Raw genomic sequence first — 12,826 nt, forward strand, 5'->3', positions numbered from 1 at the left:
ACCAGAGATCAAATTGCCAACATCCGCTGGATCATCGAAAAAGCAAGAGAGTTCCAGAAAAACATCTATTTCTGCTTTATTGACTATGCCAAAGCCTTTGACTGTGTGGATCACAATAAACTGTGGAAAATTCTGAAAGACATGGGAATACCAGACCACCTGACCTGCCTCTTGAGAAACCTATATGCAGGTCAGGAAGCAACAGTTAGAACTGGACATGAAACAACAGACTGGTTCCAAATAGGAAAAGGAGTTCGTCAAGGCTGTATATTGTCACCCTGCTTATTTAACTTCTGTGCAGAGTACATCATGAGAAACGCTGGGCTGGAAGAAGCACAAGCTGGAATCAAGATTGCCGGGAGAAATATCAATAACCTCAGATATGCACATGACACCACCCTTATGGCAGAAAGTGAGAGGAACTAAAAAGCCTCTTGATGAAAGTGAAAGAGGAGAGTGAAAAAGTTGGCTTAAAGCTCAACATTCAGAAAACGAAGATCATGGCATCTCGTCCCATCATTTCATGGCAAATAGATGGGGAAACAGTGGAAACAGTGGCAGACTTTATTTTTTGGGGCTCCAAAATCACTGCAGATGGTGACTGCAGCCATGAAATTAAAAGACACTTACTCCTTGGAAGGAAAGTTATGACCAGCCCAGATAGCATATTCAAAAGCAGAGACATTACTTTGCCAACAAAGGTCCATCTAGTCAAGGCTATGGTTTTTCCAGTGGTCATGTATGGATGTGAGAGTTGGACTGTGAAGAAAGCTGAGTACTGAAGAATTAATGCTTTTGAACTATGGTGTTGGAGAAGACTCTTGAGAGTCCCTTGGACTGCAAGGAGATCCAACCAGTCCATTCTGAAAGAGATCAGTCCTGGGTGTTCATTGGAAGGAGTGATGCTAAAGCTGAAACTCCAATACTTTGGCCACCTCATGCGAAGAGTTGACTCATTGGAAAAGACCCTGATGCTGGGAGGGATTGGGGGCCAGAGGAGAAGGGGACAACAGAGGATGAGATGGCTGGATGGCATCACCGACTCAATGGCCATGAGTTTGGGTGAACTCCGGGAGTTGGTGATGGACAGGGAGGCCTGGCGTGCTGCAATTCATGGGGTCGCAAAGAGTTGGACACAACGGAGTGACTGAACTGAACTAAAAGGGAAATACAGGTTACTATGTAGCTCAGTTGGTAAAGAATCTGACTGCAATGCAGGAGACCCAGGTTTGATTCCTGGGACCAGAAGATCCCCTGGAGAAGGAAATGGCAACCCATTCCAGTATTCTTGCCTGGAGAATTCCATGGACAAAGGAGCTTGGCAAGCTACAGTCCATGGGATCACAAGAGTCAGACACAACTTCACGACTAAACCACCACCATAGAGAAATACAGGTAATGTTGCAAAGGCATCTCCAGTAATAGGGGTTGGGGAGTACCTCTTGGATTAAAACACTTTGAACATCCCTGAGTGCAATTTTGGTTGCTCTATCTTAAGAACTGAAGTGGTTTGCCCTTCCCTTCTTCAGTGGACCACATTCTGTCAGACCTCTCCATCATGACCCATCCGTCTTGGGTGGCCCCACACAGCATGGCTTAGTTTCACTGAGTTAGACAAGCTGTGGTCCGTGTGATCAGATTGGCTAGTTGTCTGTGATTGTGAGTGCAGAAGAATTGATGCTTTTGAACTGTGGTATTGGAGAAGACTCTTGAGAGTTCCTTGGACTGCAAGGAGATTCAACCAGTTCATCCTAAAGGAAATCAGTTCTGGGTGTTCATTGGAAGGACTAATGTTGAAGCTGAAACTCCCAATATTTTCGCCACCCGATGCGAAGAGCTGACTCATTTGAAAAGACTCTGATGTTGGGAAAGGTTGAGGGCAGGAGGAGAAGGGGATGACAGAGGATGAGATGGTTAGATGGCATTACCGACTCAACGGACATGAGTTTGGGTAAACTCTGGGAGTTGGTGATGGACAGGGAGGCCTGGTGTGCTGCAGTTCCGGGGTCGCAAAGAGTCGGACACGACTGAGCGAGTGAACTGAACTCAACTGATCTTAAGAATGATACAATTAAGATCACCATGTAATGTATTCTCCACTTTTAAGAGTAAAAGGAGACCCTATTATTAATTATACTGGGACAGTAGGAATAAGAAGGATTAGTCCCTCACCACCCAAGGCATGCTGCTAAGTCGCTTCAGTCGTGTCCGACTCTGTGTGACCCCATAGACAGCAGCCCATCAGGCTCCCCCGTCCCTGGGATTCTCCAGGCAAGAACACTGGAGTGGGTTGCCATTTCCTTCTCCAATGCATGAAAGTGAAAAGTGAAAGTGAAGTCGCTCAGTCGTGTCTGACTCTTAGCGACCCCATGGACTGCAGCCTACCAGGCTCCTCCGTCCATGGGATTTTCCAGGCAAGAGTACTGGAGTGGGGTGCCATTGCCTTCTCTGAACCAAGGCATACAGTCACCCATAATGCAAAGAGCTTTAGGGGAACAACACACTTTTGCAGAGAATCATTTTCAATTTCCTGAACCCCTCTACTTTGTTCTCCAAGGAAGAAAGAATGCCTTATTTGATAGGTGAGCTTTAGAGAATGAATTCAGTGTGTTTGGCTTGGGGCCTTCTGGGTCCTCTTGCGGCTTCTGATGCTAGCCTGCCTGCAGAGAGGGTGCTATCTGATCTTTTGCCATATCTGCCTTGTGGGAGGAGCCAAACAACTGAATACAGAGGCTGGAGAGTGAGTGCTTAAGTCTCCCTCTGGTAGGGGTGCAATATCAGTAAGCCCAATATAGGTGTGGCGCTAAAGCCATGTTCACTCATCAGATGGTATTCTAATCTCATCTTTGTTTCCTATGTCTTATTTCTCTATTGACTCCTCACTAATGAATGAAGATAGATGTTTTTCTTTTCTTTTTCTGGCCATGAGCCATGTGGGATCCCAACCTGCCACACCAGGGATTGAATGGTTGCCCTCTGCATTGGAAGTGTGGAGTCTTAACCACTGGACCACCAGGGAAGTCCTGAGGTAGAATTATTATTTTTTGCTTCCCCCAGAACCCTAAGGAGATTAAATATTATTTTCAAGAAGGATGCCCGAAGGATAGAGTGGCTTCTTTCCTTCTTTTCCTTCCTTTCTTTTCCTCCTCCTTTCCTTCCAAACATTTAAGTCTCAACTGAAGGGATAAATAGATAAGACAAAATTACTGCTCTTACAGAGTATAGGTATCTAGTAACAATGCAATGCCATAGGTGCTACAATAGAAACATGCTGTGCACAGAGGCAAGAACACCTAATCCTGACCTGGAAGAGAAAAACAGAGGAGGCTACAAAAATTATATGTTTGAGCTTAAAAGGATAAGCAGATATAAGCCAAGTGGACACAGGGAACAAGGTTGGTTCCTGGCATAAGAAATGGGCCTGCGGCAAAGATAGGGACTCTCTCTCCCGTGTGCATGCGTGCGCGCTCTCTCTCTTTCTCTCTCTCTCTTTTTCTCCCTCCCCACGTACTCTTCCACTCTCTTCTCTTCGAGTCTTGGATTCTCCTGCTATCTTATAAATAAAATAGAGCTGTAACACTGATTTGCCTAAGAGCTGTAACACGGTTTGTGAAGGCTTTAATGTCCGTTGCTCCAAATCTTTGTTGTGACGAGACAAAGAACCGAGGAACATACACTCGAGTGACATCTATGGTGCCATGACTCGGGTTTAACCTGGCTGAAACAACCTCTACGTGGAAGAGGCCAAGCACAACAGGAGCCCAACTCAGTGAAGCTCCCACGCTAGAAGCGGAAGGCGAAGAAACCCAGTGCAGGGGAAGGCCCATTGTGCTGGAAACTGGGACAGCGAAAAACAAACTCAGCAGAAAGCTCACGCGGCCCAGTCTCAGACTCCAGAAGACCTCCGGTTAAGGTCCTTGAGACAGAACTGCTGTTGGAAGCACAGGACACTTGTATTGGAGTGAATTTCTGTTATTGCCGAGGAGGACTTAACCAAATCTATGCCTCAAACATTCCGATTTAAAACGGAGGAAGGCTGACCAAGCAGTAATTGAGTGGGAAGAAAAACAAAAAGAAAGAACAAAGAAAAGGAAGATAAAGACATGCAGATTTAACAACGCCAGGAATCAAAGGCCACTGGAGATACAGAATTCATGAGGGCATCTTGGTTCCAACCAAGTGCATACTTGTGTGTATGTGTGTGTGTGTATGTATGAAAGACTCTTACCAGCTTCCTGATCAATCTACAGCCGCTACTGCTAAATAAAAGAACTAAAAGTGTCAAAAAAAAAAAAAAAAAAGAAATGGGCCTGTGGCAAAGATAAAAATATGTCATATTTATGGTATGAAAACATTTTGAGAAAGAAGTAAAGAGTACAGTTCATTTACAAAAAATCTTTAATACTTTCCCAAGGAGTCTAGACTTTATTCTGTTGATAGTAGGGAGCCATTAACTAAAATGGCCATTAACCTGCACAAGGGAGAGCTATGAAGGCAGTTATATTTTAGAAAGATTAATGGATAATGTAGCTAAACTTTTTTGATCATGTAGTCTTATCAATAAAAAAATCTGACCATGTACTTCCAAGAGACTTATATATTCATAGACATAGATATACTAATCTACTAACATATACATAATAAAGCATATCCAAAATAGACATTTAAAAAGGAGATAAAGACTAAATAAACAATTATCCCAATTTCATCTCCATGCGGTTGAAAAGAGCTCTTATGAGGTGTATGAGAAGTGTCAGCTCCACCATTTTCTCACTGTTACCTTGGGCTTGCATATCTGTATTACCTTTAATCACCAGTGTCTTTATAGAAATCATTTTAAGTCCCATTTTAATTTTGTGTAAATTAAAAACTATGTAATATGGTCTATAAATCCACTTAAGTGTACACAAGTAAACTGAAAAACTTTACAGGGCTCCTGACAAAAGCAAAGGAGTCGGCTTCATTCTTCCTTTAAGACTGAGGAGGGTGTATGATAATCTGACAAAGAGAATGAAGTAGAATACCACTGCCAATCTGTATGTACAATAGTAGAGCATGATACTGACATTTTCTTCCTGTACCCAAATAGTTGGAATGCCATCATTTATTTTACAGACCACTGGCATAAAAGATACATTGGAGGAGAACTGTAGGAAAAAAAGAGACCAGAAAAATCCAAATGTGTGGTAGTTAGAGGAAAGGAGAGGATGATATTAAAAAGAAAAAAAAAAGCATGAATAGAGAATAGGGAGCATAGGGAGCTATATGAAAAAAGCAAACATAGCAAAATGATCATTATAATATATGTATTCACTGAAAAACTCAGTTTTTCTATATGTTGGAAAATTTTCATAATAATATATTGCCAAAATATAGAAAAAGGAAAGAGCAGCAGGGATTGGAAACTATATAGGGGACAGAGCAAGAGGAGAAGCAGCAGCAAATAGGACTCAAAGGATTTGGCCCAGATGATTATAAGGATGGTACCTAAGAGAGAAAGCAAAATGTGGGGACTGTGGGAGAAAGATGCTAAATTCAGTTTTAAATATGTTTATCTGAAGTGCCAGTAGGGCAATCAAAAAGAAAGTCTCAAAAGTAGTAGGAAATACAGAAACAGGATTCAGAACAGAGGACAACACTAGAGATTTAGACAAGGAGACTAGCTACAGTAAGTTGGTAGTTAAGGCTATGAAAATAAATACATTCTACAAGGGAAAATAGGAAAAGGCAGAGAACTGAACTGAAACCATCAGCTGGTAGGAAAATGAACAAAAGGGCGAAAGGGTTAGTCACTCAGTCATGTCCGACTCTTTGCAACCCAATGGACTGTAGCCAGCAGGTTCTTCCGTCCATGGAATTCTCCAGGCAAGGATACTGGAGTGGGTTGCCGTTCCCTTCTCCAGGGGATCTTTCTGACCCAGGAATCAAACCTGGATCTCCTGCCTTGCAGGCAGATTTCTTTATCATCTAAGCCACCAGGGAAGCCCTAGAAAAAGAAAAGGAACGGAGCCTGGCAAAAGAGACATCCTGAAAAGACTAATACCACATTCATAATCTTTAAAAAGTCCAATTCTATAATATTACATATTCTAGATTACCTTCACAATGACTAATTTCACCTTAAGAAACTTACTGTGAAAAGCCTTAGGGAGGGACAAGGGAAGTATGTTATAAAAAGTTATTTTAAAAATTATTTGAGGTATAATTTGTATTCACCACAATTCACAGACCTTAAGTGCTCATGCAATGATTAAAATATCAATTTACGTGCTTGTTCAAGTACAAAGAATGAACTTCGGCAACTGCAGCTGCCTATATAACCATCACCCCAAACAAGATGGAAAGGATGTCCATCATTCCAGAGAATATTTATTTCAATTCACCATTCTCCCCTCCTTCCCCATCATTTCCTGACTTCTATCAGCATAGATTAATTTTCATGTTCTTGGACTTTAAATAATGGATAATTGAGTACCCATTCTTTTGGATCTGGCTTCTTTCATTCAACATGTTTCTGAGGTTCATCCATGTTGTTGAATGATATCGACAGCTTTTTCTTTGTATTGATGAGTAGTATTTCATTGCATGAATAAACCACAAACTGTTTATCCATTATTCTGTTGAATATTTGGGATGTTTTGAGGTTGGAACTATTACAAATAAGGCTGTCATGATCATTCAGGTGAAGTCTTTGGGGGAATATTATTTTCATTTTTCTTGATATAACACCTCATAGGAAACTGCCAAAATTTCTCCAGTGTTTACATAATTTTATATTCCTACCAACATGTACAAATCCATATACTCTACAATCTCACCAAAGTTTGGTATTGTCAGTGTATTTGACTTTAGCCCTTCTAGGGTGTGTGAATAAATCACAGAGATGATTAATGATAAGCACATTTTTAATGCTTTTTTAAAAAAAAAAATTGAGGTATAGTTGATGTACATACCTTTTCATGCTCTTATTGGCTATTCTCTGTCTTTTGTAAACCATCTGTTCAAATTCTTTGGTCATTTTAAAAAGAAACTTAATTGAGGTATAATTTACACATCATATAAAACTCTTCTGTTTTAAAAAATGTACCATTCATTGACTTTAATAATTTACTGAGTTTTGCAGCTATCTACCATAATCCAGTTTTGGAAAATTCTCATGACCCCAATATGGTTCCTTGTGGTGCGTGCTCAGTCGTTCAGTCATATCCAACTCTTTGCGATCCCATGGACTGTAGCCCACCAGGCTCCTGAGTCCATGAAATGTTTCAGGCAAGAATTTTGGAGTGAGTTGCCATTTCTTACTCCAAGGGATCTTCCTGACACAGGTATCGAACCTGAGTCTCTTGAGTTTCCTGCACTGGTTGGCAGATTCTTTACCACTGCACCATCCGGGAAGCCTATCCCTTGTGCTATTTACGATTAATCTCTATCCCCTTCCTTAGCCCTGGACAACCACTAATCTGCTTCGGCTCTATAGATTTGCCTATTATAGACATTTCATATGAATGAAGTCATGCAATAGCTAATCTTTTGTGTCTAGTTTCTTTCACTTGGCATAACATTTTTTGAGGTTCATTCATGTCATAGTATACATGGTATTTAATTTCTTTTTCTTGCTGAATAATATTCCATTCATTGTTTGATGGACAACTGAGTTGTTTCCACTTTTTAGCTATCAGGAATAGTGCCACTATAAAAATTTACATTCAAGTGCTTATGTGGACATACGTTTTCATTCCTTTTGGATAGATATCTAGGAGTGGAAATGTTAGGTGATATAGCAAATTTATATTTAACCCTTCAAGAAGCTGCCAAACTGTTCTTCAAAGCAGTTGTACTATTTTACATTCTGCCCAGCAATATGCAACAGTTATAGTTTTTCCTCCATCTTTGCTAATCTTAAAGTCCTGAAGATACCCTCCTGTATTTTATTCTAGAAGCTTTAGGCTTCTAGTTATTGTGACTAGATCACTGAGCCATCTGAAATTAATTTTTGTATATGGAGTAAAGGTATAGTTGAAGTTCATTTCTCCTTCTGAGGAGCCAGCTGTTTCAGCACCATTTGTTAGAGATTTTCCTCCCCTTGTTGAACTGACTTGGCACTTAGGCTGCAAATTAAGTGATCACATATGTGTGCATCTATTTCTGGATTCTCTTACCCTGTTCCACTGATCCATTTGTCTATCCTATGGATAGATAACACTCTTGATTACTGTAGCTTTATAGTAAGCCTTCAAACCTGGTAGCCTAAGTCCTTTATCTTTGTCCTTTTTCAAGACTGTTTGGCTAACTAAAGCCTTTGTACACTATTTCCATGTATATATATATATTTTAAAGTAACTTAATTTTTTAAATTTATTTTTGGCTGAGCTGGGTCTTTGCTGCTGCACAGGCTTTTCTCTAGTTGTGGACAGTGGGCCACTCTCTAGGTGCGATGTGCAGGCTTCTCACTGTGGTGGCTCCTTTTGAAGAGCACAGTCTCCAGGACGTGAGGGCTTCGGTAGTTGCAGCTCCTGGTCTCTAGAGTACAGGCTCAATAGTTGTGATGCATGGGCTTAGCTGCTCTGTGGCATCTTCCAGGATTAGGGATTGAACCTGTATCTCCTGCATTTGCAGGGAGATTCTTTACCACTAAGCCAGAGAAGCCTTTTCATATACATTTTAGAATCAGTTTGTCAGTTTCTTAAAAACAGACTTTTAGAATTTTGATTGGGATTGTACAGAACCTAGATATCAATTTAAGGAGAATGAACATCATTATTAATAATGTGTGTCATCCTATCTATATTGTATATCAATAAACACAATATATTGCATCAATTATTTTAGGTCTTCACTGATTTATTTCAGTGATGTTTTATAGCTTTTAGTGTAGAGGACTGCACATCCTTCAATAGATTTACTCTAAGGTATCCTTTTTTTATATAATTACAAATACATTTTAAACATTTCATTTTCTACTTATTCCTAGAAAAACTCTCTCATGCTGAAAAAATATGTATAAATTCTGCTTAAATTTTTTTTCATAGATCGAAATTTAATCTTTAGGAGGACTATCTGAATCTCATCCTAATCCACCCATTTTTTTTTTAAACTAAGGTATAAAATTTCTGAGAGTCATATAAAAGGAATGCAAATTTTATTCATAAATGAATAAACTTTATATTCAAGAAGGCATAGCAAACATTTTGGTTGGGGTAAATTCTATACTTATTTGTAAGACCATACCATTAAACAGAACCTATAATATATAAGATACAAGCAGGATTATATATAAGATATATATTATATCTTATATATGATATTATATCTTATATATATATAAGATATAAGCATTATTATTATAAAGATTCTCAGAGAAATAATTTTTCTTGTGTGCGGGGTGGAGGGTATATTAGAAACTCTCATTGAGTTTCTATTGCTGCTCTAAATGGCTAAGGATTATAGATACTGGCATATCTATCTTAGTGATACTTCATTAAATATATTTTTGAGGGAGTACCAGGCATTATGAGGTTACTCTGTGATTCAGAATGTACCTAACTTACTAAAAATTTTATTTAGAATTTTTAAAGTTTGTTTTAAAAACAAATGTCTAAAAAATGGCAAATTTATTTTTAATCAAGATTTTCCTTAAAGGATTTAATTGTATATTTCTCAAAAATCAAAGACTTATAAAAATAGATGCAATAACAAAATGACTAGAATCAGCTGAGAATGACTGATATCTCCCCACTGCTTATGGGCATATGCACATTGTGGTTTGTTTAGGGTTTTGGAAAATTCATTATCTAAGCAGAAGGAGCAAGAAGGGATAAAGAGAATAATATGGCATAAAAGGTTTCTAAATCTCTACCTCCATCTTCACAGTCTTCAGGGGCTTTGGCTTTCTTACAAAGACGAGGATCCAACCAGGTGGTTGTCTTGGTATTGTGGCTGTAGAACAAAGATTTCAATTAGAAACAGTAAAGTAAAGAGGGAGAAAAGTATTTCAAAAGCAAAGATAAAAAGTGAATAAAAGGTATATGATGTTTGAACACTTATCTCCTCTAGGCTTCATTTGTATACTTCTGATTCAATAGTCTTGTTGTTCTCAGACAATTACTTCAAAAGTCATAAAGGAAAGGTGATGATGCTAGAGGCACTAACTGAGAATGAAGGCTCTAAAGAAGGGATAAAATGCTAAGTGCATAATAACAGATGTTTATCTAAGCAATCAAAAATGTTTCAAAGGGTGGGCACATGGCCCCATACTGTGCTAAAAAGCTGCCCTTGAAAGGCCTGCTTTCTTGCCGGCTGAATTCCTTCCTCTTTCCAAAAAACGCTATTTCTTAGGTGCCTGTGATGTGTGGGGATTGGGAATAAAGAGATGAACAATCAGATAGAGCCTCTTCCTTCACCAGGACTCTCTAAAAATAAAAAGGTGAAATAATGTAAAAAGTTTTAAAGTATCTGGTTCTGTAACATGCAAGTAAAAATCACGGGTATCGTAAAACTCAACTCTACAAAACTAAATTTTCAACAGTGAAAGTGAAAGTCGATGAGTCATGTCCGACTCTTTGTGACCCCATGAACTACACAGTCCATGGAATTCTCCAGGCCAGAATACTGGAGTCGGGTAGCCTTTCCCTTCTCCAGGGGATCTTCCCAACCCAGGGATCAAACCCAGGTCTCCCACATAGCAGGGGGATTCTTTACCAGCTGAGCCACCAGGGAAGCCCAAGAATACAGGAGCGGGTAATCTGTCCCTTCTCCAGGGGATCTTCCCAACCCAGGAATTGAACCGGGTCTCTTGTATTGTAGGCGGATTCTTTACCAACTGAGCTATCAGGGAAGCCCTCTCAACAGTCTGGACCACATATTTAACAGGAAAAAAAAAAAAGAACAAAAAGATCCTCCTCATCCCTTCTGAAGTAGGGCACAGATGCTTTCAAAGAGCAACGTCTGTTTCATTTCATTATAGGCCACAATCAGTTAGCTTCAGACCCAGGTCGCCATGCAGTAAATACTAATGCTAAAACAAAGCTATAATACTGCTGAGTAGACAGAGTTATAGTTTAAGTATCTGAAATATGAGGATATTAAAGAAAGAAAAATCCTGGAAGAAAATATATAGGAAGGCAATAAAATACAAATTAAAGCTCATCAAAGCAGAGGAAGAAGAACAATGTGATCAAAGGAGAGATTAGCTCACTAATCTCTATGTTGACCACTTTTAGGAAATGAAGCCAGTGGTTTCAAGAAATTAATCACACCTCCTATGCTTTTCCTAACTCCTGAGCTACTTACAGAGCTAGCTATGCAGTCACTTCCTACACATTGCCAGGTCAGATACTAGTTGGTAGACAGTGGAATACTTTTTTTGTATGCTGAATAATAGATAGTCTAAGTAAGAGAAATCAAGATTGTCTGTGTTACCCATTCTGTCAAAGAGACAACTTCCCCAAAGCTAAACCAGTAAAATCAGTTTAAGCAAAATGAAAATGATCAGGATTCTAAAGTTGCCTATGAGCATGTAGATTGTTAGAGGAAAAAAAAAATCATGGACATATCTAGCTAAACCCATTTCAAAATGGCTACTTTAGAAAAGCTTAACTTTGGTTCCAAAGACCCAATCTTTGTATTGCTAAATCAGTAGATGGAGGTGACCTGCTAGGACTTTACTCATTATTCCCCAAAGTAAAGAAACACTCATGGGGTCTATTATACGCAAAACAAAATAGCTAAAGACTATAGACCTATATTAATAGTCTCTTTTTGCAAATTCATGATTTAACAGCAGCAGTAACACAGACCAATCACATTAGCTACAGCAAACAAGAGCTTTATCTAGCAGCACATAATATTCAATATATTCTAGATATTAACCCTTTATCAGATATATGGTATGCAAATATTTTCTATCTCATAGGTGGCTTTTTCACTCTGTTGATTGCTTCCCTTTGCTGCACAGAAGTTTAAAAGTTTGAAATAGTTCCACGTGTCTATTTTTGCTTTTGTTGCCTGTGCTCTGGTATCATGTCCAAGAAGGCCTTGCCAAATTCAATGTCATGGAGCTTTTCCCCTATGTCTTCTATTGCTTCAGATCTTACATTGAGGCCTTTAATACATTTTAATAATGATTACTGACAAAAACATTTCTTTTATAAATTCTCCCCTCTGCCCCCAGAAAGTACTAACTTACCTCTGTTTGCAGGATGAAATACTGTCAGATTCTATCTCATAATGTGCTTCTAAAGACATCCTAGCCTCTTTCAGTGACTCTACATTGTATTTGGGGGTTTAGTTTTAAAGTTAATATGAAAGTCAAAAATCTAAATTACCCTTAAAAAAAAAAACCCTTAAATTGTCCACAGAGAAAAGCGTACCTGATTTTGTCCATTTTTGTATAATCCTGGTCATTAATGCCTATATAAATGTATAATGTAATCAATAAAGTACCACATATGGTATTAAAAAAAAAAAAAAAAAGAACACTGTACATAAAATGTACATCTTTTAAACAATACAATCTCACTTGGTATAGTACAGTGCTCACTGTATGGGAAAGCTGTGGAATTTGGAACATATTGAGTCAACTGGTTTCAGTCTCCCACCTCTAATTCCTTTCTGAGTAAATACATATTTTTTGAGTGTAATTCAGCTGCAGTATTTTAATTGTTATTTAACTGTTATAGTCTATTACCTTACTACATTCATATTCTACCTCTGGGCAAAGAACTTTAAAGAGAATTATATCTGCATGGCAACATAAAAATACTTCATGTTATATATTTGCATAATTATTTATAATATTTGTTCTCAGGTACAAATATAAAATCTTAGA

At 38.6% G+C, this 12,826-nt stretch overlaps 1 protein-coding gene across 5 annotated transcripts in view; it reads right to left on the minus strand.

The window, feature by feature from the left end:
- MAGI3 (membrane associated guanylate kinase, WW and PDZ domain containing 3) overlaps positions 1–12,826 on the minus strand; it is a 263,749-nt gene that overhangs the window by 67,974 nt on the left and 182,949 nt on the right. For all 5 annotated transcript variants that reach the window (XM_019956781.2, XM_019956780.2, XM_070779772.1 and 2 more), the window contains one exon: positions 9,857–9,936. In XM_019956781.2, coding sequence (XP_019812340.2) covers positions 9,857–9,936 — 80 coding nt within the window. The remainder of the gene's footprint in view (positions 1–9,856; positions 9,937–12,826) is intronic.

This window comes from Bos indicus, chromosome 3, assembly GCF_029378745.1.
Source record: "Bos indicus isolate NIAB-ARS_2022 breed Sahiwal x Tharparkar chromosome 3, NIAB-ARS_B.indTharparkar_mat_pri_1.0, whole genome shotgun sequence".
NCBI classification, from domain to species: Eukaryota; Metazoa; Chordata; class Mammalia; order Artiodactyla; family Bovidae; genus Bos; species Bos indicus.